This window comes from Nyctibius grandis, chromosome 7, assembly GCF_013368605.1.
Source record: "Nyctibius grandis isolate bNycGra1 chromosome 7, bNycGra1.pri, whole genome shotgun sequence".
Taxonomy (NCBI): domain Eukaryota; kingdom Metazoa; phylum Chordata; class Aves; order Nyctibiiformes; family Nyctibiidae; genus Nyctibius; species Nyctibius grandis.
Window position 1 is genome coordinate 10,419,799 of NC_090664.1, and position 27,789 is coordinate 10,447,587.

Genomic DNA, 27,789 nt, shown 5'->3' on the forward strand with positions numbered 1-27,789 from the left:
CCCTGGCAGTGTTTAAGGCCAGGTTAGATGGGGCTTTGAGCAACCTGGTCTAGTGGAAGGTGTCCCTGCCTGTGGCAGGGGGGTTGGAACTAGATGATCTTTAAGGTCCCTTCCAACCCAAACCATTCTGTGGTTCTGTGGTTCTATATGCTGTGCCCTCCGCAGCTCTTCCTTAACATCGCTGAATAAACAAAAAGAACACAGAGACTGCTTGAACGCATCACGGTTACCGGTGCCGTCACTCCTCCGCCCATTACAAAGCACCGGCCAAGCAAGCAGCAGCCCTTCCAGGGAACATAACCCCCCAAAAAAGTTCATCAGAAGAAAACCAGCACCAGATCACACTAAAAGCCAAAAACCGTGTCACTGAGGCAGGTACGAGTCCAAACCCTTTTCTCCACAGGCTGGGCGAGGGGCACAGCCCAGCAGCCTCGGAGGACACACCGGCAGCCGGTGCCCCGCAGCCGGGCCGGGGGCGGCGCAGGATGTGAGCTCACGGCGCCGCCCCTTCCCCGCCCGCCTCATGGTGCCGGTTCCGCCGCCCTGAGTCCCGCCTCGCTCCATCCCGCCGCCGGGGCTGGGGGGTCCCGGCTCTGCCTGGGCCGGGCGGGCCGCGCCGGTGAGTGCTGTGAGGGGGGACCCGCCTCCGCGGCGCCTCGCTCCCCTGGGCCCGGCCCCCGCAGCGCTGCCCCGGCGGCGGGGCCTGGGGAGGGGCGGGAGGCGCAGCGGCAGGGCCCGCTCGGGGCGGGGGGAGCGGGGGCTGCGCTGCGCGGGGCGGGGGGGAGCGGAGCGAAGCCGTAGCTGTGGCCGGTGTGAAACAGGCGTCGTGTTTTTGCCCAGGCTGAGGCGGGAGAGCCCTGGTGCGGTGCTGCGCCCGAGAGGAGGTGCCGCCATGGGGAACCAGCTGGCCGGCATCGCCCCCTCGCAGATCCTCTCGGTGGACAGCTACTTCTCAGACATCCACGACTTCGAGTACGACAAGAGCCTGGGGAGCACCCGCTTCTTCAAGGTCGCCCGAGCCAAGCACCGGGAGGGGCTGGTGGTCGTGAAGGTGTTTGCCATTCAGGATCCGACCTTACCCTTAACGAGCTATAAGCAAGAGCTGGAGGAGCTGAAGATAAGGTTACACTCGTCACAGAACTGCCTTCCCTTCCAGAAAGCGACCCTGACTGAGAAGGCCGCGATGCTTTTCCGACAGTACGTACGGGACAACCTTTATGATCGAATTAGTACCAGGCCGTTCTTGAACAACATTGAAAAAAGGTGGATAGCTTTCCAGATCCTTACTGCGGTGGACCAGGCGCACAAATCTGGAGTCCGCCATGGGGACATTAAAACAGAGAACATCATGGTGACCAGCTGGAACTGGGTTCTTCTAACTGACTTTGCCAGTTTTAAACCAACTTATCTTCCTGAAGACAATCCCGCTGACTTCAATTATTTCTTTGACACATCACGGAGGAGAACGTGTTACATTGCTCCCGAGCGCTTTGTTGATGGCAGTATGTTTGCCACGGAGTTGGAGAACATGCGGGACCCTTCAACTCCTTTGGTAGACTTGGCAAATAGCAATCAGCGAACAAGAGGGGAGTTAAAACGTGCAATGGATATCTTTTCTGCAGGTACTTGGAGCCATCAGGAGAGACCAGTGTGTTGTTTATGATTGTGTGTTGTGGTGCAAAAAAGCTTATTTGTGTGGTTTTTTTTGTTTTGGTTCTTTCTTTTACGGTGGGCTTAGAGAACAGCATGTGGAAAAACTTGCTTATTTTAAGCATAAGACCCAAACCTTTCTTTCACAGAGAAAGTACAGACACTATACAGTAAGCTACATGACTTAAGTGTGTCACCATGTTATCTGAGGAGGGCAATCACAAACTGTTCTGATTCAACTCTGTGCAGGGAAAGACATGATTCTGCAAGCCACAGACCATGATCTTCTCGTGGCTGAGGTTCTGGGGACACATAGCATGTGCCTCTTGGGACCCAAGAGGAGGAACCGGTCAGTGGTTCACCTAAGGTCCAGTTGCCTGGGGACTGAGCCAGCTTTCAGGGCAATTTGGCAACACTGGCTTTAGAAGACCCTTCTTATTTCATTTTCCCCACACACAGGAAGCTGGATAACTAAGTAAGCTCCTGTCATAGTCCCACTCACAAATGCTTGATAGAGTCTGACTGTGGGTGCATGTCTTGAGTCTTGGGCTTGTCTTGAGCAGTTTGAAAGCCATAAGTTTGGCCACTTTTTTTTTCTTAAAGTGATTGAAAATCTGAGTTTAAAGGTAATGGTTACTTCTTTTTACAAGCTGCTCTTATGGCCAAACTTCCAGGGCACTGATAAAGCAAGATGCTGACTGTTGGGAGCAAACTGCAGGAGTGGGACCTTTGAAGAGAATGTGTGTCATGTACACAACACGGGGGGCTGTGTTTGGCAGTCTTGTTATTTCTCACTGTGCTTCTGAGCTTGTGTGGGTGAATGTATGCTGTGTCCCAGCATCACTGTGGAAGTAGAGGTTATTTACCTTCTGTAAAAGGGCTGCTTAGTTTTGGCCTACTGCCCAGTCCATGCTGACTTACTAGCACTTTTCTTCCACGTGACATTGATGTGGGTTCCTTTTCTGGTGGTATATTTTCCAGCTGGCAGGTGGCTGAAGTCACTGCCTCATGTTTCCTAATTGCAAACTCCTCTGCTGTTGGGGCATGTTAGAAATAAAATACTTGGGAGACATTTCAGGGATCGAGTGTAAAAGCCAGTTTTTGGAGCTTGAGATGCTATCTCCTTTCCGCAAGTTGATTTGGCAAGTCATTTGCCTTATTTTTAATCGAGCTAAGAGTCAAACAAGGGTTTGTTCTTGTCTGCATATAGAAAGGAAAGTTAAAGTGTCTGTTTATAATCCTCTTGACATCTTTGACTTGTTTGTTGTTTTTTTTCTGTTGTTCCCCAGGCTGTGTCATAGCAGAGCTCTTCACAGAGGGCGTACCCTTGTTTGATTTATCTCAGCTTTTGGCTTACAGAAATGGCCTCTTTTCCCCTGATCAAGTCCTAAACAAAATTGAAGACCGCAGTATCAGAGAGCTGGTAAGGAGGGACTACAGCATTAGAAACATTTGTGTGCTCTGTTTGCAGTTTATTTCACCTACTTTGGTGACAAATTGCTTATTGTTTGGGTGTGGGGTTTGTATTTTTTTTTTTTGGTATTACAAATGTCTAAACCTTTAATCTTTCTCTCCCACTCCCTCCTACTTCTGCCTTTCTCAAGGTCACTCAGATGGTCCATCGCGAGCCAGATAAACGTTTAGCAGCTGAAGATTATTTGAAACAGCAACGTAACAATGCATTTCCTGAAATATTTTACACTTTCCTTCAGCCTTACATGGCCCAGTTTGCCAAGGAAACGTTTGTATCGGCAGATGAGCGTATATTGGTCATACGTAAAGATCTGGACAACATCATTCACAATCTCTGTGGGCATGATCGCACAGAGAAAGCCGAGGGAGAGACAAAAGAGAATGGGCTGGTTATTCTAGTGTCTGTGATAACTTCCTGTTTACAGACTCTCAAATACTGTGATTCAAAACTGGCTGCTTTGGAACTGATTCTTCATTTAGCACCGAGATTAAGTGTAGAGATTCTTCTGGATCGTATTACTCCTTATCTGTTACATTTCAGCAACGACTCTGTGCCCAGGGTGAGGGCAGAATCTGTGAGGACACTAACTAAAGTTCTCGCTCTCGTCAAAGAGGTGCCACGCAATGATATTAACATTTACCCAGAGTACATTCTGCCAGGCATTGCACACTTGGCCCAGGATGAAGCCACCATCGTCAGACTTGCATATGCTGGTAAGAGGAAATCCAGTCAAAACTCCAAATCTTGGGCTTTTCTGTATATCCTTAACTATTTTCTCTGCTCAGAATCATCACATAACTTGCTGTTTCTGTTTCAGTAAATCTCCCCAGAAGTCTCAGAAATGACTTCACGTAAAAGACACCTGTATTCAGTTACGCTGACTGGTGCAGGTGGTGGCAGCAACTTAATAATTAATGAGTTGACTTACACTGACAGATGAGTTTCCAGTGTAGATCTGTACCCAAAATAAATAAGTACCTTTTAGATAGTTGACAAAATGTGTTTGCTCTCTGCCAGATGAATTAACTTTTTTAAAATGTAACATTCATTCTTCTCTGTAGTTCTGCATGTAAAAGCAACTTGCAGAATGTGTACGTGTGCTTTGGGCTAGGGCCTGTAGCACACAGGAGGTCTGCCCACAGCTAAGGTAAGGGGTCGGAGTTTAGACCCTCATGCTCAGAGAAGCAACCCTGGCTTTATTCCCTGGATAAGCAGGAGCGTAACGAAGAAAAGTGCTTGTCCAAGCAGTCTTTGTGTAGCTAAATGTGTGAACGGGGCTTTCTGAGCTTGCCCACCCTTTGCTGCTTTTATTAATTTATCTTAATTGACATTTCATTAGCTCAGATTGCTTAGAGTGGCCTGATTGAACTGAATAAATACGAAACTAACTTAAAGCATCAGTGTGTTGCTATGCTTCCGAGTTATTTTCCCACAAAATAAAATTTGATAATCAGGGGCTGAAATTACATTATTTGCTATGTAATAGACTGGCTTATACCATAGCAGGTGTTTTCTTCATACATTATTCAGGTATAGGAGTTCTGCCTGTTTCAGGAAGAAGCTTTGTAGTCATGCCCATATATGCTATTTACCATGTACCCTTATTTGCTATGACTAGTATGTTTTTAAGTGTGTTGTTTTCGGTTTGGTTTTTTTTTTTTTTTAAGTTACAAATGCAGAATTCAGTTGAAAATGTCCCAGATGATGTTTTTCTTTTGTTTACTAAGTAAGCTGATAAAACTAATTATTGAAGACAATGTATAGTTAATGAATAGAACCAATTGCTTTTGGTCGCCTTGATCTTCTGCATTTAGGGCTTTATGAAAGAACTGTTTTTTTCATGCCTCATTTTTATTTGTAGATGAGAAAAAAAACCCACAAATCTTGTAAAATTGTAGTCTGTTCATAATTAATTTTTAAATGAACTAATATAAAGCTGAACTTGTTAAATAAACTGAAATGGAAGAAACAAAATGCAATCTTCTCTGCAAGTGCAAAAAGGCTGCAGGTCTCAGTACCCGTAGGCTCCAGTTGCATCAGCTTACACAGAGGTTCTCTCTGTGTTCAGTGGTGTGACTTTATTTTCAAACTAAGTACAGGTAGAGTATTTTCTGAAATTTGAAAAGGTTATTTGAACTGTATATGGTTAAGTCTGATTAAGTTGGCTTAATTTTAAATAGCTGTTCTTATAAGAAAACAATTTAAATTTCAAATAAATATATATATATATAAAAAATATAAATATATATATTTAAAGATAGTCTAATACCTGTGTTAACTTGTGTTACTATAGCATACTTTTTGGAACTGGTCAGACTGGTGACTTACAGGATTTGATCTGGGCTGTGGACAGGCTCCATTGGCATGCTGCTGTTGTCTTGGACGAGACTCAATGCCTGCTTAAGTGGGACTTGTGCCTTGATGGGATTATTCCTGTGCCAGCAGCAGCCTGACCCATATAATATAGCCTGAGTTGCTTCAGCAGCTTCCAAACAGTGCAGAACGGTGCCAAATCGCATGGACAGATATGCAGACAAATGTTCTAAAAGTGGAATCCAGCCCTCAAGGATAACCCTGTTGTGATTCCCAGGATACATATCCTGGCATGATGGCTTGTCGTTGTTTTGTTGCAGTCTACCATATGGGTGCATTAGTTAATTCAGGTTAATTGGCCTTTAAGTTCTATTAAGTTATTTAATCATTAGCTTGAGATTAGGTGGCATTTAGGGCTAGTTCCAGAAGACTGAAATTAGTCATTGTTACACTTGGTATCCTTACAATGTTTCCACTCGTTACGTGACAAAAGTACTGTGTGATTTGCTGTACTTGGTAGCTAAAACAGAAGTGGGTTGACAAGGGCATGTGTAATTTCAATCCTATTTGCCCATCACGACTGGTATTGTCAGTGGTTATAATCTCTCATCAGAGGCATCATCAGACTGATGTAAATTGGCAAAGTAGAACAATTCTTAACCAAAATGTTGTCCTTTGCAGAAAACATAGCGTTGTTGGCAGAAACAGCTCTGAGATTTCTGGAGTTAGTACAGCTGAAAAACCTGAATATGGAAAATGAACCAAATGGTGAAGAAATGGATGAAACATCTCACCCTAGTGATAACTATGACACAGGTAATGTCACTTCTTCTTCCCTTGCCCGCTTATAATAGCGAATCATGAGCCAGAGCTCCTAGTTAGCCCTGATCTTCCTCATCTCTTAAAGCTTAGACCTCCTATTAAATGGGAAGAACGCTTTGCCTCGACCAGTATCAAAGCAAATGTCTTACAGCTTCATGCAGAAACCCACACCTCTGTTCTGAACATTGTGAAAGACAGAAGAAGTATATAAATGAGCACACTTTTCTTCTCCAAAAGTTCTCAAGGTATTTGACTGTGATGCTGGCTGCCTGGTTGCATATCCAGCTTCACTCACAGTCCCATAAACAAGTCAGCTGCAAAAACATGGCTGTACTCCAAATACTGCTTCTATTGACGTGCCAGGCAGTGTTAGCTTTGGAAAATATGACAAATTCTAGCATAGTCACAGTACTGTATTTTTGAGTTGTTCTTCTATTCCTATGCCTGGCAATTCTTGTCTACTTTTTTGCCTAAAAATGCTGAATGTATGGATGCCATTGGGCAGTAACACTGCTGTCTGTGCTATTGTAACTGTGGCACAGAGAATGACTTAAAATCCTAAGGATGGCTTTTCTTTTTCTTTCCTTTGGGAAGGAGGGATGGTAATAAGTGACCTGTGTGTCAGCTCCAGTGCTTTCTAGTGATGCATCAGTTTCGGGAACAATGCTGGGCAAGTCTTCTAAGCTGGGAAGAGTTTGTGGTTAAAAACTGTCATTTCTCTTTTGGGCCAAGTAGATGAATCTATGACTAATCATAATTGGTAAACATCCCAGTCATACTCCATTTAGGAGGGAAAAAGGCATGTTTTGATTATCTCTTAACTAGATGCGGAATGATACTTTAAAAAAGAACAACCTACCAAAACCAAACGTAAAAAAATCCACTTCAAGTTCCTTCACGTAAGGCATGGGCTGCTCAGAATTGCTGAGGAGTGAAAGGAAGCCCCATTGTACAGGCTGTATTTCTAAGAAGTACTGTCCCCTATCCCTCAAAATATCTTGGAGATGAAAGAAGTAACAGAAGGAAGAAAAAAGTTTGAATAGTTCTATTCTTTTTACCCTTTTAGAAACCAAGCATGAGAAATTTGAACCCAGAAGGCAACTTTTTCATGTGACTGACAGACAGAGTCACAATAGAAAGAAAATTAGTTGGTCTTCTGACTGCAGGCAAATGGTAATCACCCCTGCAAAGCTGGGACAGCAATAGTTGAAATAGCTGCTACTTGTTTGAGAACCTCCCTTGTACAGCTTTCAGTAGTAGCCAGTGCGTTAACAATTCTGTTATTTCCATTTAATAGAAATTTTTTTTTTAGTTGCATCATGGAGTGGAAGGCATGGGCAAGGTCATCTTCACATTTTTCATCAGTATCGCTAGTGTGACTGCTGATATTTAATGAAATTGGGAGTACTCACTTTTTCAAGTACTGTTTATTCCTCTCTGTATCCTTAATGAAGCCAATCCATCTACCTAGCTAAAAATATACTCTTGATCAGTTGTCAGTTCACAGATTTTGAAACGGATAGTCAAATAAACATATCAAACCAGAATTGCCTTGAAGCATTTTGTTTACTGTTGTAACATTGCTGCCGACTCATTCTGATGTTTGTTCACACCTGCATTTCACCTACATATATAATGAGCTGGATCGTCTTAGTTGAAGTTATGACAAGTTTAGAATATATTGATCTGGTAAGAAGGTCTCATGTTTCTATACTCTTTGGCTTTGCCACCACCTCGTGCTTAGTCTGAAGTCTTTGGTAAGCCAGTCATTGGAATTGTTGAGGTTCTGTTGTGTTGCCCATCTTACCGCGTCGGGTGTTCTTCAGGATGACCTATCAGTGTAACACCTGTAGCAGCAGGTAGTACACATGCACATATTGTTTCTCACCAACCCAAGCGTTCACGCTGTCTCTTGCAGAGTTGCAAGCCTTGCATGAAATGGTCCAGCAGAAAGTTGTGACTTTGCTAAGTGACCCAGAGAATATCGTGAAACAAACACTGATGGAAAATGGAATAACACGTCTCTGTGTCTTTTTTGGACGTCAAAAAGCCAATGATGTTCTTCTGTCTCATATGATCACTTTCTTAAACGATAAGAATGACTGGCATCTTCGAGGAGCTTTCTTTGACAGCATTGTTGGTAAGTGTTTGGTTTCAGACAGAGTAGAGAGATAATAACGTAAATAAATTAACTTTTGCATATCCTGGAAACTGTTAACGGTCATAGAAAAGTCCTTTCTTATAAAGATTTCTATAATTTATAAGAAAAGACTTTGCTGAATTATTGGGCATAAATGTTTATTTAGGGAGTGAAGACAAGACAATGTAAATACAAATATCTTTTTCTTTTAGTCCAAATATTTAATACAAATGAGACTGAGGCATTTAAGACTAGGTTAGATTAGCATCATAAATAAACTTCAAATGCTATTTATTTTTATTTTTTTTGAGTCTCTGATAAAGCCACTAACTGAAAAAGCCTAAATTTATGACAAATAAATGCTAAGATTTCTGCAAGCTGTCTAGTAGATGCATCACTTCACAGGTGTATGTCCCCTTTAGTAGACCTGTTCATACAAAGAGAACTACACATCTGTATAGGCTAAAATTATAATTTGAAAACTCTTTTTTAGTGCCTTAAAAGCTCACTTAAAGATTCCTGTCAGCTCAGGAAACTGAATAATGATTTAAAAAATCTTACTAGTGACATCATGGCTTTTTGTATCAGGTGTTTTGTATATCTGACGTTCCGTGTATGTTGGAAATTATGCACATGACTATTGCTGAGAGTCAGTGCTCAGGATTTGCAGGTCAAGAAAACCTTCCCGTAGCAGACTGCAGTACCTGGGCAGGGGGGGAAAATGGTACGTCAGGTGCATGGCATGAAAAAGGAGCATGATCAAACATCCAGCAGGGCTATTATGGTAGGTACACATTTCATTACGACTGGAAGCCACAAAATGCTGTGCTGGCAAACCCTGCCAAGATGTGATGCTGATAACTTGTCAGAATTCGTTTAAAAGGAGCAATGAGGTAGCCACAGCGCAGGTCACAGTATCCTGGTTTCTTGCAAAAGGCATGTAGAGAGAGAGGTATTTTTAACTCCGTTCTCTCCCAGTATCTGTTCAAAACCTCCACAGAAGAATTCATATAAAGTTTTACTTAAAGCTTTTGCACATCTTTAAAACTGAGCTCTCTAACTCATGTTTCAGTGTGTGCAGACACTGCTGGCTGTGGCTGTGGGCAGATGTCCCTCTGTAACAGTGGCACCGAGGGGATTTCTCTTACCTGTGCCATTTCTCTGTTCTTCCTCTCTTCCTTTCAGCAAATGGTTGCAAAGCCCAGCATTAATACATGAACTAGTATATTGATTATTACCTTATTAGAGTAGCAGTGATAAAGTTATTTTATGTTTAATCTTGATTCTGATGCGAAGATATTGAATTTTCTGGTATTTATCGATCCCAAATAACTGGGTTAGAAGTAGAGGCAGTTATGGTCTATACTGTGTACCACGTATGACAATAGCAATGATAAGCCTGAGCTATTCAATGAAAAACTAATTTTTTTCTGTGGAGAACTGTCAGAGGTTGTGGGAAGGAATGTTAGCTGGATGGATGTAAAGCTAGAGGAAAGATCAGAAATTCCAACAAGGTCCCTCTCCCTGACCATTGCCAGAGACTAATTATTGTAGATGGGTTATCTAATCTAAACAGGCAATTCCAGGTGAGTTTCATGTGGACACTGGCTGGTTTTCATGTGAGAAAGGAAGAATAGGAAAACAGTTTCTTTTACTGGGATGCAGTTAGATACATTTTTGTCCAGCAGCTTCAAAGAAATTACTTTCATTTTGCTTTTGCTCTGGGCTTCTTTCTAAGATTTTGAAATGTATTTTAAAACTGGATTTATTTTTTGAAACTAGGGAAAAGGTAGCTTCATTATGGCAAATAATTTGAGACTGGTTAACTAAACAGCAAATCTTGCAACCATTTCAGGCAGGAAGAGTTTTAGAAGATTGGTCTAACAGTTCCTTTTTGACTATTAGTGATTCTTTCTTTTGTGGATAAGTAAATGTATGTTATAGACTTTTCTTGATGATTATTAGTCCAGTATCTAGTTCAGTTGTTTCAGGAATCTGAATGATACTCAAATTACCATCACTGCTAAGTTAAAAGACAAAATCCTGCTAACAGAACCTTTCATCATTGGTCCTTTGTCCTTTCCATGTACAAATGCAGGCACTGCATCCCCAGCCCTTAAGAAGGTTGCTGGTTTTGCCTTGCGGTTTCAGACTTCTGCTGGCCAGCTGTGTGCTGACATCTGTGCCAGGCATCTGGAAGGACCTCTGCAGGCACAGGGATCTGCTTTTGTCAAACAGTGTTCAGAATATTGGTCTAACTTTGAATGGAAAGCAGCTTCCTTTTTTTCTAATGACTAATAATCTGTTTTGAGATGTCTCTGTGGGATAGCAATTTTAAACTTTGGTGAGGAAAGGCAAGGAAGTGCTACTTTGGATTTTTAGGTGTTTTTTTTATGTTTCAGGTGTTGCTGCTTACGTTGGCTGGCAAAGCTCATCAATACTGAAACCTCTGCTTCAGCAAGGTCTCAGTGATGCTGAAGAATTTGTCATTTATAAAGCCCTTAATGCTCTTACTTGTATGTGCCAGTTAGGACTCTTGCAAAAGCCCCATATTTATGAGTTTGCTTGTGATATCGGTAAGTTGGAATACTGGAGAATACCTTGTTTTCCTATGTAAGAAAAGAAATCTTAGTACTACATAAAGCTTCATGGTCAGCTTAGCTTTCCAATATGCAAACCAATATGCAAAATATGTACTGTTTTAGAATCTACACAAAATTGTGTTAATAAACTATTGCTAGATGGACCATGTTAGTGCTCAAAACTCTAAGATAATAATTTTGGTGGAACAAACTGGAAGCATCTTCTCAGATTTTATATAGGACAGCAGCAAACAACACTTAACCTTGAGTCCAAAAACCTTCTTCTTTAAGATCTTTCCTTGTTCTTAATGCCAACCTCCTATGAGGAAGAACTCCTGGTTACTTTTGGAAGTTGGTCAGGCACATAACTTGCAAACTCTTACCCATCAGCCTTTGAGGAAGTGGGGGACCCAGTCCTTCAGACAATACATGCTCCTTTCTTATCCCATTTCTAACACCATAAAATCCCATTTAACTCAATAGAACCTTGAATACAGAGTTGGTGTCTCCTTCCTCATCAGGCTTATCAGTTTAATTTAGACATGTCCAAGATTTACCAGCTATTTACGGCAAAGAAAAGACTAGCTGATATTTTGAGATGTAGTCTGCTTCTTCCTAATGTCATGGCTTTTCAAATGCACTCAGAATTTGGGGCCAATGATCTGTGATTATATCTCATACAGTTCCTTGATTACAACTTCTTAAAACCCATGTAGTTGAGATGCACTTCTGAGCCTGACAAGAAAACCTACTGATAATCTTACAATATAAATAGTGACTATTCAAGGAAGAGAGGGGAAAAATGAAAGAATAAAGTATTCACTTAAACAGAAAAAAATAAATCACTGGTATTAAGATTCTCCATAATTGTCCAGAACAAGGTTGGGCTTTATTTTTGGATTTTTCTCCTTTGCAAATCTGGAGTTGACAATTAGGGAGTGAAATGAATGAATAGGAAAATTATGCTGTTTGGCAACAGCAAGGAGGCTGAGCACCACAGGTCCAGTCAAGTCCATGAGATAATTTTCTTATTATGGGTGCTTTAACCTTGACCCTCTGCAAGAGGGAAGGCTCAGTTTGGGGGTAATTCTAGGGGAAGGAAATGACATCACAGGCTGCCATATACAGGATGATCCCCTCTCATTAATATGAATGATATATTTTCACAGCCTAATTTTCTTTCAGCACCTTTCCTGTGCCATCCTAATCTTTGGATACGTTATGGTGCAGTTGGATTTATCACTGTGGTAGCACAGTATTTAAATATTGCTGATGTCTACTGCAAGCTAATGCCGTACCTCCATCCTTTTATCACACAACCAATAATACAGGTAATATTTCAAATATCAATGTGAATATATCTTGACTAGTTATAATTCTTAAGTCTCTCTTAGCCATGGACCTGGCTGTAAGAATATTAGATTTTTTTTTTTTTCAATTGATGTTAGAGGTGATATAGTTTTGTGTTTCAGTGCTTTGCCATGGGCAGAGTGCTCAGCATGAATGACTTAAGTAATTTCATAACAGCCTGTGTCTAGGAATGACCTGCATGATGCTGGTAATATGATTATATAGGCATCTTTGCATATAACTTTAGGACATGTAAAATGCATCTCTCAGGTTTTTAAATAGATAAGAAACAGTTGCAGTACTTACATTGAAAGGTGTATCATGTGTTAAACACTTTCTTGTAAACTGTGCAGGTGGTAACTTCACTAAAATAATGTTTTTCCTTGTTCACACATCCCTAGACACCTTGTGCTGTGTTTTAGGCATTGATTGATTAATTTCTGTCTTGTTCACTTCCTGCTTCATTTTAGTATATAAATATTTTCTTTGCTATGCATACAAGATATAGTAAGCAAGTAGGAGGTAACATTGAGTTGGATTGTAATAAAGAAGTCCTCACTTTGGACTCATTTTGAAGTTGTTTTTCATGTAGACAGTCAACTGTGAGCAGCGTGTTATAGGAATGAGGTCTTCTGACACTGTTCTGAAGGAAGAATTGTAGTCCCAACCCCACCATCTCCCATTAATTATTTTGAGTATTCCAACTTTTATACAAGCACTTATGTCGTAATTTTGGGCCAAATTAGGTTTGGCCATTTAACTGTGGGACTGTAACTGGGGGCCTGTTTCATGGTTATGGTTTGCCCTCCCCCCTGCCATCTCAAGACCTACTCTTGAAACAGCAAAAATCAAGTACTAAAATAAAAGTATCAATTCAAAGGAATGTTGAGGCTGCAAATAATCTGGATTGCATTCAGGATTTCATTTGTCCAGATACATTCTCTAGACACAGACATTGAATCGCCACCTGGGAGAGTAGAAACTTGTTTGTTTTTTTCTGTTTTAATAGTAATGATCAATCTTTATAAGGACTGGCCTAGTTAATGATTCTAAATTATGCCCTAATTCATCAGTTTCTTATAACTGTTTACTAATGTCCAAATATGCTTTTGAATATTACTTAATTACATGCTTGTGCATCCTTATTCCCTTGCATACATAGGAGGAAACCCAGTAATCTGACTTACATGGGGGAAGAGCTGTTCTAGGTGGTATTTTTACTGGGTAAATGTAGCACAAAGACAGACAAAGTTTGAAATATCATTGTACTAGTAATAGAATTTTCAGTCCCATCTAGCAATGCCAAGATAATGTTCCGAGACTGCTGGGAGAACAGGGAAGGCAAATGGAGAAAATCTGATATGACCAACACAGGGAAAGATCTTATTTTCACAGAAGGAGAGAAGTTGACTCTAGATTATTGGCACAATTGTCTGCAATAATTTTTAAGTCCTACATGGTTTCTTGTTATTGTAGTTTGAAAGCATGTCTTGAGGACTGAGCAGGAAACTGGTTTTTAGAACATGCCTTGAGAGGAAGAGATTGATTTTTATATTAATATTTGCAGTTGTCCAGTTACTGACTTTCAGGCTAGGAAAAAAAATGTGCAAACATTGCAGACATGAGATGACAGCAGTTACTGCTGGATTTCCCCATGTTTATATGGATATCATCCTCCACCACGTTGACTGATCTCTCTATTTGAATTGCAGATAGATAAAGAAATAGTCCTGCTAAGTGTACTTAAAGAGCCTGTCAGCCGTTCCATATTTGATTATGTCTTAAGATCAAAGGATATCACAAGCCTCTTCCGACACCTTCACATGCGTCAGAAGAAGCGGAATGGTGCTCTCCCTGACTGCCCACCCCCCGAGGACCCTGCCATTGCACAGCTGTTGAAGAAACTGCTTTCACAAGTGATTGGTTTTTATTTGTACTTTGAAAGCCAGGCTTGAGATTCTCGGGCTCTGTATGTCTCCACAGACCCTAACCTTGCAGTTGCTGCTCTGAGGGACTCCCAGTCTCAGGTTCTGATCCTGCAAACCACTGATTTCATTGATTTCAGTATATGCTTGCAGGACAAAGAGTTCAGAAGTTAAGGAAGATTCTTAAAAGATCTGCCAGAAATAGGGCAACCTTTTGTTGCCCTATTATGTTTGGATTTCCCAAATACATCCTCTTTTTAAAGACTTTAGTTGTATGTCTCAAGATTTCTGACACATCTGTGATGGTATCAGTGTTACAGAATATGTGCTGTGTATTGTGTTGGAGAGAAGAGTATGCATTTGTTGAAGAGACAGACATGCAACTAACCGCACAAAAGCCAAAGGGAGCTTGAAAGTGTTGAGACTTATATGTGAAGAGGGGAAGACTAAGAATCACTAACACAAAGTAGTGAGAACTGGGAAGAGGAAGGACTGCAGCTGAATGTGGCGGGGGGGGGGGGTGTTTTCCCTATGGCTTGTGGGCTTTAAGCATGGCCTAGGTGGCAACTAAGCAGATTGCATCAGTGAGCTAATATTAAATCCTGTTCTGCCCTTTCACAATTCCTAGCCCTGTTCCTGAGGAGGAAGGATGTTCTTATACTACAACAGCTTACCCAAAGTCTTGTATGAGTGATAGACTGATATCTTGAGTTCTGGGGATGTGCTCTCTCCTTCTGCTTCTGACCCAGTCATTAATTTTACTGCTTCTTACATCTTCGTGCCTTGATGCATGTTCTTGTTCAAAAGTAAATAATATTATCTTTTCTTTTATTCTGTAGGGGATGACTGAGGAGGAGGAAGACAAACTTTTAGCACTGAAAGACTTTATGTTAAAATCAAATAAAGCTAAAGCCAATATAGTGGATCAGAGCCACCTGCATGACAGCAGTCAGAAAGGTGTGATTGACTTGTCAGCTCTGGGAATAACTGGGAGACAAGTGGATCTGGTGAAAACAAAGCAGGAGCCTGATGACAAACGTGGTTGGTATATTTTGTGGTCTATATGGATAAATAAAGTATGGCCTTTCTTACAGGGTCAGAGAATTAAATCTTTAATATACTTCACAAGTGTTCTCAGTAATTCAGCCTACATAACTATTGCCATCCTCACTGAGTTTGCAATAAGAAAATCCAGCATGGCTTCTCTATAGCTTGCTGCTGTTTGAAATGTGAGGTGCTGGAATGCTCTCTGGATCAGTGAAAGATGGGGATATTTTTTGCCCCTGAGAGTATTTAATTAGTTTGACTGTATTTGCAGTAGTAATATGCACAGGTTATTTAGCTGGTTGTGACAAACAGGACTCTAGTGACCCATGGTAACAGTGTAAGTTATGAAGGCTACATTTCTGCTATCTTTGTTTCCTCTCAAGAAGTGATAAGCTCTTAAACTGTGAAAGTCCAGGAAGTTTTATTGAGGTAGCCTGGAGAAAACTGTGGCCTAGGTGTGATGCTGAAACAAGCTGGCACTGAGGAACACCAGCTGTTGCTCACCCACCAAGTAGGTGCTTTTTCACCTCAGGATTCTTCAGCTTGCTAATCCACCCCCATTTTACTTTGTTGCCTGCTCCTCTTTCAGCTTGAAAAAAACTCTTATATTTCCTTGTTCAGCTTTGAAATCCACTTGCTGCTAACTCTATTCCAGTTCTCTGTATCAAAATTCTCTTCTAGACAGTGAGCTTCCTCTTTGCTCTGTCAAGCTTGAAAGGCCCTCCTCTGTACATCACTAATAGGTTCTGTGTTTTCAGATGTAAAAATACAGAAATATCTGCAAACCAGGTAGCTATTGCCATCTTATTTACAGAATTAAGATGCTAGTCTGCAAATGTTTTTCATATGATTTTAAAGGAAAGTACATAAGTACAGGATTTCTCAGGTTTTTGCATCCTGCGGAGTCAGGAGTGGACGGGGTTTAAAAGTTAGTATTTGAAGTCAGTATTTGAACTGATTGACTTCACCCAAAACTGTCACCTGCAAAGTTTTCACGCCTTTAACTTCTTCACTGACTTTGTCCAAATTTGTCCCATGCTCTCATTTAGCTTTCTGTATCCCAGTTTTAAGTGACTCCAGAGGAGTGCTGAAAATAAATAAATTTCCTATTTACAGATAACATTCTTGTCTTATGCCAGTAATGGAGTAGCTCTCATAAGAAGAGTTATCATGTGGAGTCTGATCCTGCAGCCTTCTAGACACAAAATTTCCCTATACTGGAATGATTTATTGCATGAGTCAACTGTAGGATTAAGGAGGTGTAAACAGAGCACTTGCCACGTGTGTTCTGTTTGCCTCATAAATCCCTGTCAGCTGGATTAAACAACATAGCAGGATGTTTTTCTCTATTAACTGTATAAATAATAAATTGGCATGTAACCATTGGACTCGCATGTAGTCTGAAAGTAATGACCAGCCTGAGTGAATGTTGTCACAATTATGGTTTTTTTTTTCTCTCCCTCCCTCTCCTCCCCTGTGATTGCTTATAGCTAGAAAACATGTAAAGCAAGATTCAAATGTAAATGAAGAATGGAAAAGCATGTTTGGGTCCCTGGAACCAGCTAACATCTCTCAGCCAGTACCCAAAGGACATGGGCAAACTACTGATCCTGAAGCCATCCAGGCTGGGAAACCACTTCGTTCAGAGTCCTCAGCTGGTATTTGTGCCACTTTGTCATCTTCCCCACAGGTACTCCTCAAAAATACTATCTTTGCATCTTAAACCGAAATGATTCAATTGTTTTAAAGCCAAGTGGGAGTATAGGGATGTGGTGTTCTTGTTTTGTTTGGAGGTTATTTTATACTGGTGCTATTCCCTGTCATCTTCTCCAGCAGAGTAGCTGACTTTCAAGTTCTTATTTTTAAAATAGGGATTGAGAGAGGATGGAACTAAGTTTAGTCACTTGAACAGAAGAGCTTCACTAACAAATAAATGCTTTTCATGAAGAGATGGGGCTTTTTGGATTAGCCAATTATTAGGTGAACTTCTGGCAGGAAAGGCTTTTCTTCAAATTACACACCCTGATAGGTGTTGTGAGGAAGAGAAGAGATGTCATGATTTTAACTTGGAACTGGTGTATCACATCATAGCTGCGTTTAGACATCCTGTACCTGTAATATTTAGTATCGGCTACAGAAGGATGGGCTGGGAGCCCTGCAGGCTGTGGAGGCATCTCTTGACACTGAACACTTCTTTCTATTCTGTTTCTAGTTGGAGATTAACTTGTGCTAGCTTTAAATGAGTGTCCACTCTGAACTAAGAGGGAAACGCTTCACACTTTTATTTTTAAAGCCCAATATAAGCAAATGATTGTTTAAGAGCTAACCTGTGATTCTGTCAGTCTTGAGAGCAATAACTGCTTCTGTAATTATCACATTAAGAGGTGTGCACGGCACATTACAGTTTCTACAAATAGAATACAGAACAGACTAGGCAAACAGGGTAGAATAAGTAAATGGTTAAACTTTTCTGTAATAATTTCACTATTTTTAATTGTTTTCATGCAAGCATGAATTTTTTAATGCTAATCATTGCTAATTGATTCAAAAAAAAGAGATTTTTCCACTTTTCTTCAGTGTGACCCCGTAATTTTAAGAGCAGAATTTGACCGTGTGTAGAATGTAAGGCATATATTTTTAAGTGCTTGTCTCTTACAGGCATCTGATGGAACAGTTGTTCAACCCAGGAAACCAACCGTGCAGGTACTGAGCAGTACAGCGTCCCCGTCTGCACACCAGTTACGCATCACCACTTGCAAAAGTGAACTCCAGCAGCTGATCCAGCAGAAGCGAGAACAGTGTAACGCAGAGAGACTTGCCAAACAGATGATGGAGAATGCTGAGTGGGAGAGCAAGCCCCCACCTCCAGGTAAATCACAGGCCACTGAGGTTATTATGCCAAAAAAAATACATATACAATTTGAGGCAAAACATCATCATCTCAAGGAAAAAATGCAAAAGATGAAGAAAAGAGGAAATTATTAGTTTAGGAAATGCATCTACTATGCAGAACACCTTTTTGACAAAATACATGCATGAGCTGTGAAAGAGGGTCTGGAACCGAGATCTTTACCTTGCAGTAACAGACCCAAACCCTGGTCTGAAGTCCGGGTTGTGTGCTTTGTTCCAGTGAATTTTCTGAAGCGGGTTGTTTGTAACCAGGTATGTGGCAGATAACTTGCCATCCTGTAACAGCCTGTAGCTTGGTTTGGGCAAGGGCAGAAACACTCTGCAGGGAGGTGAGAAGTGTCAGTATTTTGCCTGGGGCGGCTCCAGATTTTCAGCTATCCTGTGAGTGGTGTAACCTCTTGGCCAGTTTTTCTTACCCAGTGGCACGCATACTGGGGTGGGTTGTTTGAGCTGCCCTTGTTTACAAAGGAGCCTGGCCCCACCAGCAGTGGTGATAGTGACACAGTGCCCAGCCACAAGGAGTTGTGTGTTCCTATACTACACTGTGGCTTTCAGAGGGGAAGGTGAGACAGTTTTACCTCTTGTTCCCCTTTCTTCACCAGAAAGGAGCAACACCCAAGTTTTGCTAATTAGGGCTCTGGCAGCCACTCTGGGAGAAAACAGATGGTTTTAAATCACAGTCATCTTATGGCCCCACCTTAAATTTTGAAGCTCCAAATTAAGATTGGGATTTACCCAGGTTAGTTCTCAGCATTTTCTGCTGGTGTTCTCCACTCCGTGCACTTGTTGCTGGGTATCCCATATGGAGATTCCTGACTGTCCTCTACTAATGGCAGTTCCTGTGCTTAAACCTCAGATGCTGGGAGCAGAATCTGTACCAGCTAGGCTTGCAGTAACCGACACAGTAATGCTGAAGTCTTTTGGTAAATCTAGCAAAAAACCACACACACGGGCATATACATCTGTCATGTCAATTTAAGGCAAGTAGTAGAAAATCATCAGGAAAATGGTCCAACCAGATGGCATTTGAACACAGCTAACCTCGACTGAGCTTGGCTAAGCCGTGTGTTTGTCTTCTGAAGAGAGTTTTACAGCCTATGAAATAACGTGTCCCAATACAAGCAGCTGACCCGCTCTGCCACGCAAGTGAGTGAGTGCCAGAAAAATGTTCATATTTAGAGCTTGTGTCATATTCTGAACTTTGCTGTGGTCTGTCCTTCATTATTTTCATCTGCTGTTAATCCTTCACTTACAGTAGATGTGTGTTAGAAGTGCAGCCAGATACTTCTGCATTGTGTATTCCAGAGGAGGAAACATAACACACAAATGTTGGCAATTTCTTGGCAAGAGTTATTGTGTGGCAGCTGAACTCCTCAATTTATTTTTGAAGTTCTGGAATAAATTTTCTATGGGATTTAGAAGAGCTGTTTTTTCATTTTGGTAGGTACATAAGGCTGGTAGCGTAGTATATAGGGCAACACTGAGCCTGTCACTTCAGGCACTCTGCAGACAATCCAGGAACTTAATTCTGTTCAAATGTGTTGCTCGTTGTGTGTGTTTTGGGCATTTATGGCACTGTCATTTGCAGCACAGCCATCTGCATGGGCTGATAGCAGGAGAACTGTGCACTAGTATCTCTACAAAGTCTGGGAAGAAAGGTTCTTTGTAATTTCAATGAATGTACGTGGAACCCATCTAAAAGAAAACTCTTACCCAGATCTGTCAATAGGGTTTCGTTTAGAATTGAACAAATAGGCTTTTGCCTTTAATATTTAAAATGTGTTAGCTCTGTGTTTTCAGTGCCTTCTGTGCTTTGCAGCTGTAATGACTGTATCCCGATATAGCTGTTGGTGGACGGGATCGGGGGATTTTCTCGTTCCTATTAGGTTACGAAATCAACACCCAGCTTTATGGTTTTGTTTTTTCCCTGCAGGATGGCGTCCCAAAGGATTGTTGGTAGCTCACCTTCATGAACACAAGTCTGCGGTGAACCGCATTCGGGTCTCTGATGAACACTCCATTTTTGCCACTTGCTCAAATGATGGCACAGTGAAAATCTGGAACAGCCAAAAAATGGAAGGAAAAACCACTACAACCAGGTAGATTTAAAACTCATAGGATTTGGGGGCTGCTGTTTTAGAGTGTAAATACATTAGAGGAGGGAGCAAAATATAAATCACTTGTGGGTGTGCTGGAAATTTCAGTAATGAAACATACTGATGTTCCTCTTTGCATGCAACTATAAATTATTAGATTGCTTTTTCAATTAGTTAATGAAAGAAAAAAAAATGCTAGCAAATGCAAAGGGACTGCTTTGCAGTTGTAGTAATTAGAGGCTTTTTGATTTCATTTCTATACAAACATAAATATATTCTGATGCTGCTGGTTAAAGCCACCTGAGGTTTTTGGAACAAATTAGCTTTATGCTTAACTGTCTCATCCACTGATATTTGATGCAGGAAAGCTGTATTGCTCATTGAAACATGTGTGGTATGGGGCTGACCATCTCTGTGAGAGAGAGATCTTTGGGAGAAGAGGATGTCTGTCTCAAAACACTTTGAAAAAGACGTAGTGGACTGCAGCGTCAGTTAAATAACAGTAACTACAGTGTGATACTTTGATACGGATCGAGGTTAGACTTTTATTTTACTGGTAGACAAATGTGTGCATCTGCAGTTGGAGACTGTCATAACCTAGAGGCTTGAAGATGAGGAGTTAAGCTTTCAGAGGCAGCTTAGGCTATGTTGCTTTCTGATTTTGGAACATTTAGAAAACGTTATTTTGAGAGCTCTCTCAAGAGCCATTGGTTTTAAGTAGGTGTTTGAGAGAAGTAATTTTTTTTTTTCACGTGCCACAAAAGATTTCCTCTTTTTTTCCCCTCTCCCTCTCTCTACTGTTTAGATCGATTTTGACATACTCTCGGATTGGAGGACATGTAAAGACACTTACATTCTGCCAAGGCTCGCATTACTTGGCTATAGCTTCAGATAATGGTGCCATCCAGCTTCTTGGTATTGAAGCTTCAAAGCTCCCTAAATCTCCTAAAATTCATCCAATACAAAGCAGGTATGTACTTAGAGCAGTTAAGTCTCACCGCAGAGCTCAGGCTGTTAGTGTATCCCTTGATTAGATCCCTTGATTTGCTCCAGGCTTCCTGCTGTGTGAGCCCAGGCTGTACTGGAAGGCTGTAATCCATTATTTTATCCTGCTTCATAAAGAAGGGTTGGAAGGCAACCATGCAGGGCTGAGGATTGATAGCTGGAGGTTATCGGTGCCTCCTGTGTCACTGGACTCGTTATGAACTTGAAACAATCAGTCAGTCTGAATAGTTTCAAATTCTTTTATTTATGCACTGGGATTGGTAGTTTCTTACCTCCTCTGTTATGATGTTAATAGTTATAAAGTAATTTTGGAGATTTCTTTTACAGGTCATTAGATAAACTTTTACAAATTTACAACATGTGGTTTGACCTCAGGCCTGCAATTTTTTCTCGCAGGCTTTTAATGTAAGGTGACAAAGACATGGAGGATGGGATACTATTTAGGGGAGCATTTGGGGATGGTTTAGCTCTTTCTTACCTATCTTTATATGAGCAGTTTTTGAATATTTGGCACCGATTCAACAGCTTAATCTTCCAGCTTGAGTGAGGCACATATCCAGGCCCCAGCCAATCTAGCAACCATCTCAAAGACCTTCTTTCTGTCCAAAGTAAAAGTAAGGTATGTCTCAAAAGTCCTCTCTTATTTGGGATTAAGTTCAGAAATTAAATAAACCAAATCTAATGGAGATGGAAACTACAAACCATATTTTCCTTTTTGATATACACTGCATTTGTATCTGAAGAAGGTCTCCATTTGCACACACAGTAAGTTATTGACAGTGCTGGCAGTATAACAGAGAGGGCTGTTCCTGCCTGTAAACTCTGGGTAGATGAATATCTGATAAATGTGGAGCAAGAATGGGAGAGAAGTATCAAACACACTGAGAGACCCAGAGCACAGAGCTGTGTTTGTTTGCAAAGAGCTGCTGACAGCATTTTACTAGCCTGTAGAACGCTTGTGGGTCCTTATCAGCAGAGAGATTTGAGAGCATAAGCATCTGTTGCACCAAAATCGGAAAGTTGTTTCTTGCAGATGCCTTGAGAAGTGACATGAAGAGGAAAATGCTGCTCAGCCTTAGCTATTTAGCTATTGGAAGGAGTCTTAAACTTGTAGGGAGGCATATCTGTTTCTAAATTAGTTTATTCTTTTAACCCAGGTCCTTAGATCTGAAGGATGATGGCTGTGTGGTAGACATGCATCACTTCAATTCAGGAGCCCAGTCAGTACTGGCTTACGGTACAGTTAATGGATCTCTGGTTGGATGGGATTTGCGATCTAGCAGCAATGCTTGGACACTGAAACACGATTTGAAGTTAGGCCTTATAACTTCATTTGCTGTGGACATACACCAATGCTGGCTCTGTATTGGTAAGCCTGTATTTCTTGTTAGCTTCTCGCTCTTCCCCACCTGCCACCTTCTGGTTTTCTTTTACAATAACTATAGCTCAAACTTTTGCTTAATCTGATTTGACTAGAACATGCTTTTCTCAAACAAGAGGAGAGAAATCTGGTCTATTTATGGGAAGTATTCTGCCTTCTAAGTACTTGAGGCTGAAGTCCATCTCCCTAGGAACAGAACACAAGGATATGGGCAAAACACCATACATTTATCCCTCTGACTATGGGGAGCTTTTTCTCACCAGGAACAAGCAATGGGACCATGGCATGCTGGGACATGAGGTTTCAATTACCTATCTCCAGCCATTCTCATCCTTCCAAGGCCCGAATCAGACGCCTGCTCATGCATCCTGTCTATCAGTCCTGGGTAATTGCAGGTAAAAGATGTCTTAAACTTACCTTACAGTTGCCAGAGGTTGTGATTAAAGCAGCTTCTGTTTTAGCTTCTACTTCAGACCCTGAGGGGAGTTGGTTTTTTTTTCCTTCCTTGTAGTTTCTCTTGTGCTTTCCTTGGGGAGAGGAAAAAGGGAAAGTTCATACTTGTGTTGTGGCACTGTGCTCTTCCTGGCTTTTTGAAATTAAAAAAGAGGGGGGGGTGGGAAAGTAGTGTTAAGCCATTATGAAAATGACAGACAGCCTTTACAATTCTCATCTTCTGTACATTACAACTCTCATGAGGGACCCTCCCTGTGTGCTGTCTACCACTTTTTAAGGACAAAATGTTATAAAAGATAAAACCCAAACTGATGACATACTTTGAATTTGATGGGAATTCTGCCACTGCCTTCAGTGCCTCTGTAGAGCAGAGGCTGAAGGGTTGTCCAATTCCCACTTAAATCTAACGCAGCTGTGTCATGGGTTAGATCTTTCGAAAATCTCCCAAGCTTCCTCATCTGGTGTGCTCACAACTGCTTCATCCACACTGCATGTAACACTGTCATATTATTTTAAGTGTTTGTGTCACGAGCGCATTCTGAAATGGACAAGTAGCTTAAACTATTCCTACAATAACAAAGTTTATAAAGTTGCTGTAAAATAAGAGTAATTTGAGTTTCGTATTTTACTTGACTCTTAGGCTTCACTTCTATTTTAGTTATTAACCACCCTGGGAGATAAAACACATTTCTTGAAAAAGCATGCAAATAAAGCAGGCTTCTCCATGCTTTCTAGTTTGTTTTCTCCCTGCTAAAGAATAAATGAGTGACAAAGCTCATCACTTTGGAATATAATTAAAAAGTCCTTGCCTGCTAGGTTGCTGCCAGGCATGTAAACAGTCCCTTGAACAGAATTCTTTGCCTGTCCACACTAAATATGGGTGTGGAACTTCACTGTAGCTACTGAGCTCTGTAACTTTGGATTGCTGTCGTACCTGCCCAGGAGTAATCTCCAAAGTCCCTGGTGACCATGCTGAACAGACCATCCATCCTTCTCAAATAAGGGTGAGAGGTTATCTACAGAGGAAAGTGAGGTTTTAATACCGTCTTAAAAGGGTTGGAGATTAAAGCAGGTTTCATTTAAACTCGTAAATTAGGCACTTTTAACTATAGTGAAGTTGCTTCCAAGCAGTAAACTGAACAACATACGTGCATGGCTTTACTGCTAAAGCAAGACTAACACAAATGCTGCAGAGAGCACGTGGAGAGTGTCTCTGTGTCATACCCTCCGTGTCATGTCAGTAGAACAGGTAGCAAGAGCCAACAGACCTGTTTTATATTTTTTGCATTGGCAATATCTTTCCTGTAGCTGTTCAAGGCAATAATGAAGTCTCCATGTGGGATATGGAAACTGGTGATCGACGCTTCACTTTGTGGGCCAGCAGTGCACCGCCTCTTTCAGAATTGCAGGTCTGGTCTCTTTCTTTTCCAGTTTCTGTTGTGTAGCTGGGGCTAGAACAACCTCAGACTCCATGCTGTGCATCAGTACAATTACCTGTCTCCGTGGCCATGCCAGTTTGGCACAGGGAACTTGCCCTGGGATTTATTTTGGCACCGTAATTGTTTTGCTGTCAAAATTAAATCCCCTTTGTGAAACAGCAGCGTAATCTTAGTGGTATCTTCCACTATATGTGGAATGTACTTGCAACACCCGCTTGCTATATCCAGTCATGTTCTTAGAAAACCAGTGAGTCAGTCAAGCGTGTAAAGAAGAGGGCAAAGCCAAAATTCATGCTGTGGCATCTTGTACTTTTACTTGCTGTCTCTGGGATTGTGCATACTTCTGTAAGCATCAGCTCTTTTGCACATTCTTTCTGTATTATAATGCCGCTACTACGCTTAACTGCTAGTTTAAAGCGTGAAGCTGCTCTTCTTCAAGGAGTTAATTGGGGAAGAAGTGATCTGGGATATCATTCTTAAAACACAAATGCATACACAAAAATAACCACAGCTGCTTCTATAAAGGTTGTAAATGCAGACCTGGGATCTACCTAAACTTGAATTTGTACATGCTACAAAGATGGCAGGTTGAGTTCATTTTAGTCATGCACCTTGCACACAGGGACCTCTGTGGTTCAGGCTAGTTTTCTGTTGTAAATCTGTCCCTTACTGCCTTCACAGCATAAAAATTTGAGCATCCATGTGCTTTTCAGCATGATTTGCCTGCCTGATTCTTTTAGAAATAATCTCTTTCATTGGCCGTCATTGAGAATGTAATTTCCAAGATTCCAAAAAAGCATTATGGAGAGTTAAATCTGTTGCATTGCTCTGTGAATTGTAAGGAAGCAATTTACCTTAATATATTAAGATGTGGCCCGTTAAAGTGACTTGGCATTTGTCAGAAACATTTAGAAACTGGGTGGATGAATGTGGTAAAGAATGCATTCCCTTTCTGAAGCATGGCAACAGCTATTGTGATAATTTATTTTACATATCCCTTTTCCCTACTAGCCTTCTCCTCACAGCATCCACGGAATATACTGTAGTCCAGCATCTGGTAATCCCATATTACTGACAGCAGGTTCAGACATGAAAATAAGGTAATAAAACTAACAACTTTTTTGTTTGACACCCTCCCCTCCACCCCTGCTGGTGTATTAAATTTTGCCAAGTATTGCCTAAGTCAGCTCCAAGAAGTCAAAACAATAATGCTGAAGATGTGTTCATTAGTAAGCATCAGTGAGCTGGGAGAACCATTCTCGGCAAAAGTAGTGCAAAACTCGGTGCTTCTCTCTGAAACACAACGTGTACCCTTTTGTAAGGTTCTCGATAGGCCACATGACAAGAAACAATAACTCGTGTAAGCTTGATGTGAATGTTGATTTCTCTGCATCACACTCTTCCACTAAGTGTAGAAAGCATGTAGCATTTGTGCCCACTTGTTTTCATCATAAGAGCAAGACAGCTTTTAAACAGCTGTATTAAGCTGATAAAATTGAACATCTCGGCTTGATTTTGTTTCTTTGTGTTTAGGTTTTGGGATCTAGCCTACCCTGAGAGATCATATGTTGTTGCTGGAAGTTCTAATTGCCCATCTCTTTCCTACTACAGGAAGATAATTGAGGGCACGGAGGTGGTTCAGGTATTTTGCTTTGTTTGATAGACGCCTGTTCTGCTTGCCTTTTGGATGGCCCCATGGGTTATATTAATTACATGATGGCTTTAATTGTAACTCTCTCTCTCTGACCTTTTATGGATGGTGTCAGCGTTGTATTTTCAGGCAGTTAGGAAGAAGTTATTTTAAAATAAAAAAAACTGTTGTTTTTGACAGAATTAGACTTACCAAATACTATTTACATGCAGAAGCCAGAGTCATATGTTTCTTTTGGGCTATTGAAATCTAGTGTTTTAACACTTTTGACTTTGATCAGTCTTTGGAATGTCTTTTGTGTCGGATCTTAGCAAGGCAATGTGAGATGTATTGGGACCAAAATAATATGGTAGCAGAACTCCGCAGTTTTTATTACATCCTTCAGAGTGACTGGCAGTGTTGCTAGTTGTTGAACAGCACAGTTGTTTGTTTCAGTTCAATTGAATGAATGCTACTTTAAAGGTGACTGAAAAAAAAGTCAGTGAGGGTCTACCTATGCACTATGGTATTTTAGTGTTTCATCTTAAGTTCTTAATAATATTCATGCTATTGAACTAGTTTTTATAAGACCCTTGGGGAGCTAAGATGTATGTGTTGCTGTAGCCTTTTTTTTTCCCCTATAGGAATAACAAATCTTAGTGTCATTGAAATAAGCATGAGGAAAAAAAACATTCTTTCCCTAATCAGAGACCTGTAGTGTCAGTTCAGATTAAGACTTAGGTTGTGTGTGATGAAAAGAAATGAACCAAGGAGTAATCCTAAGAAAACTGTCAAAGGGTGGGAGGTTTTGTGTTTGGGGTTTGTTTTTGTTTAAGAGGTTTTTTTGGTACTTTTACAGTGACAACCTAATACGTGTGACAATTCCCCTTTGCAAATGCTCACCTTTCTATAAATAATACTTCTCACTTTGTTCTTGTACAGGAAATTCAAAACAAGCAAAAACTGGGGCCAACTGATGAGACCCCTCGGAAGGGCCCAGAGTCTCTCCCCGTCGGACATCATGATATTATCACAGATATCGCAGCTTTCCAGACCACGCAAGGGTTTATAGTAACTGCATCAAGGGATGGAATCGTTAAAGTGTGGAAATAAAAGTTGTACTAATATATAGTATGTAAATATTTGTAATAAAGAAATAGTGTTATAATGAAGTTTTCAAGGACTGTTTCCAGATCATGGAATAGAATGGACTTTAAAGACTATAAAGGTGATGATAAAATTGGTTATCTGTATCCTGCCACCCTGTTAGCACTTCTTAATCACTTCTTTTATTAAAGATGTTTGGTATCTATAGCATTTCCTTGAAATACCAAGCAGTCTATGAAGAAATCATTTAGCCTTGTTTTGACTACATTGTTCTTCAAGGATCGTTCAGAAAATTATGTAAAGATGTCCCACATTACATGTTCTAAATGTGCAAAAAGCAAAGAGCTGGTACAAGTACTTCCGTGTCTGACTGCTCCTATGTTGAATCTGAGAAATGAAATAAGAACCAGTGCACTAATGTCCCTGTACATTCTAACAACTATTAATAAAGTCCACTTGAACTTC

At 40.9% G+C, this 27,789-nt stretch overlaps 1 protein-coding gene across 1 annotated transcript; it reads left to right on the plus strand.

Annotated features, from left to right (window-relative positions):
* Window positions 1-543: 543 nt before the first annotated feature.
* PIK3R4 (phosphoinositide-3-kinase regulatory subunit 4) lies at window positions 544-27,789 on the plus strand. Its single transcript, XM_068404653.1, has 20 exons — window positions 544-619; window positions 841-1,622; window positions 2,940-3,073; window positions 3,255-3,837; window positions 6,119-6,253; window positions 8,178-8,399; window positions 10,802-10,975; window positions 12,167-12,312; window positions 14,044-14,247; window positions 15,096-15,297; window positions 16,794-16,993; window positions 17,962-18,172; window positions 20,147-20,312; window positions 21,115-21,279; window positions 22,472-22,683; window positions 22,959-23,090; window positions 24,457-24,557; window positions 25,599-25,687; window positions 26,121-26,229; window positions 27,160-27,789. Exons 2-20 carry the CDS (start codon window positions 893-895, stop codon window positions 27,328-27,330), a joined length of 4,086 nt encoding a protein of 1,361 aa, XP_068260754.1. The 5' UTR covers window positions 544-619; window positions 841-892; the 3' UTR covers window positions 27,331-27,789.

Coding starts and splice junctions, on each gene's coding strand:
- PIK3R4 (XM_068404653.1), top strand. CDS start 893: ATGGGGAACCAGCTGGCCGGCATCGCCCCCTCGCAGATCCTCTCGGTG. Junction 1,623..2,939: donor AATGGATATCTTTTCTGCAG/GTACTTGGAGCC, acceptor GTTGTTCCCCAG/GCTGTGTCATAGCAGAGCTC. Junction 26,230..27,159: donor AGGGCACGGAGGTGGTTCAG/GTATTTTGCTTT, acceptor GTTCTTGTACAG/GAAATTCAAAACAAGCAAAA.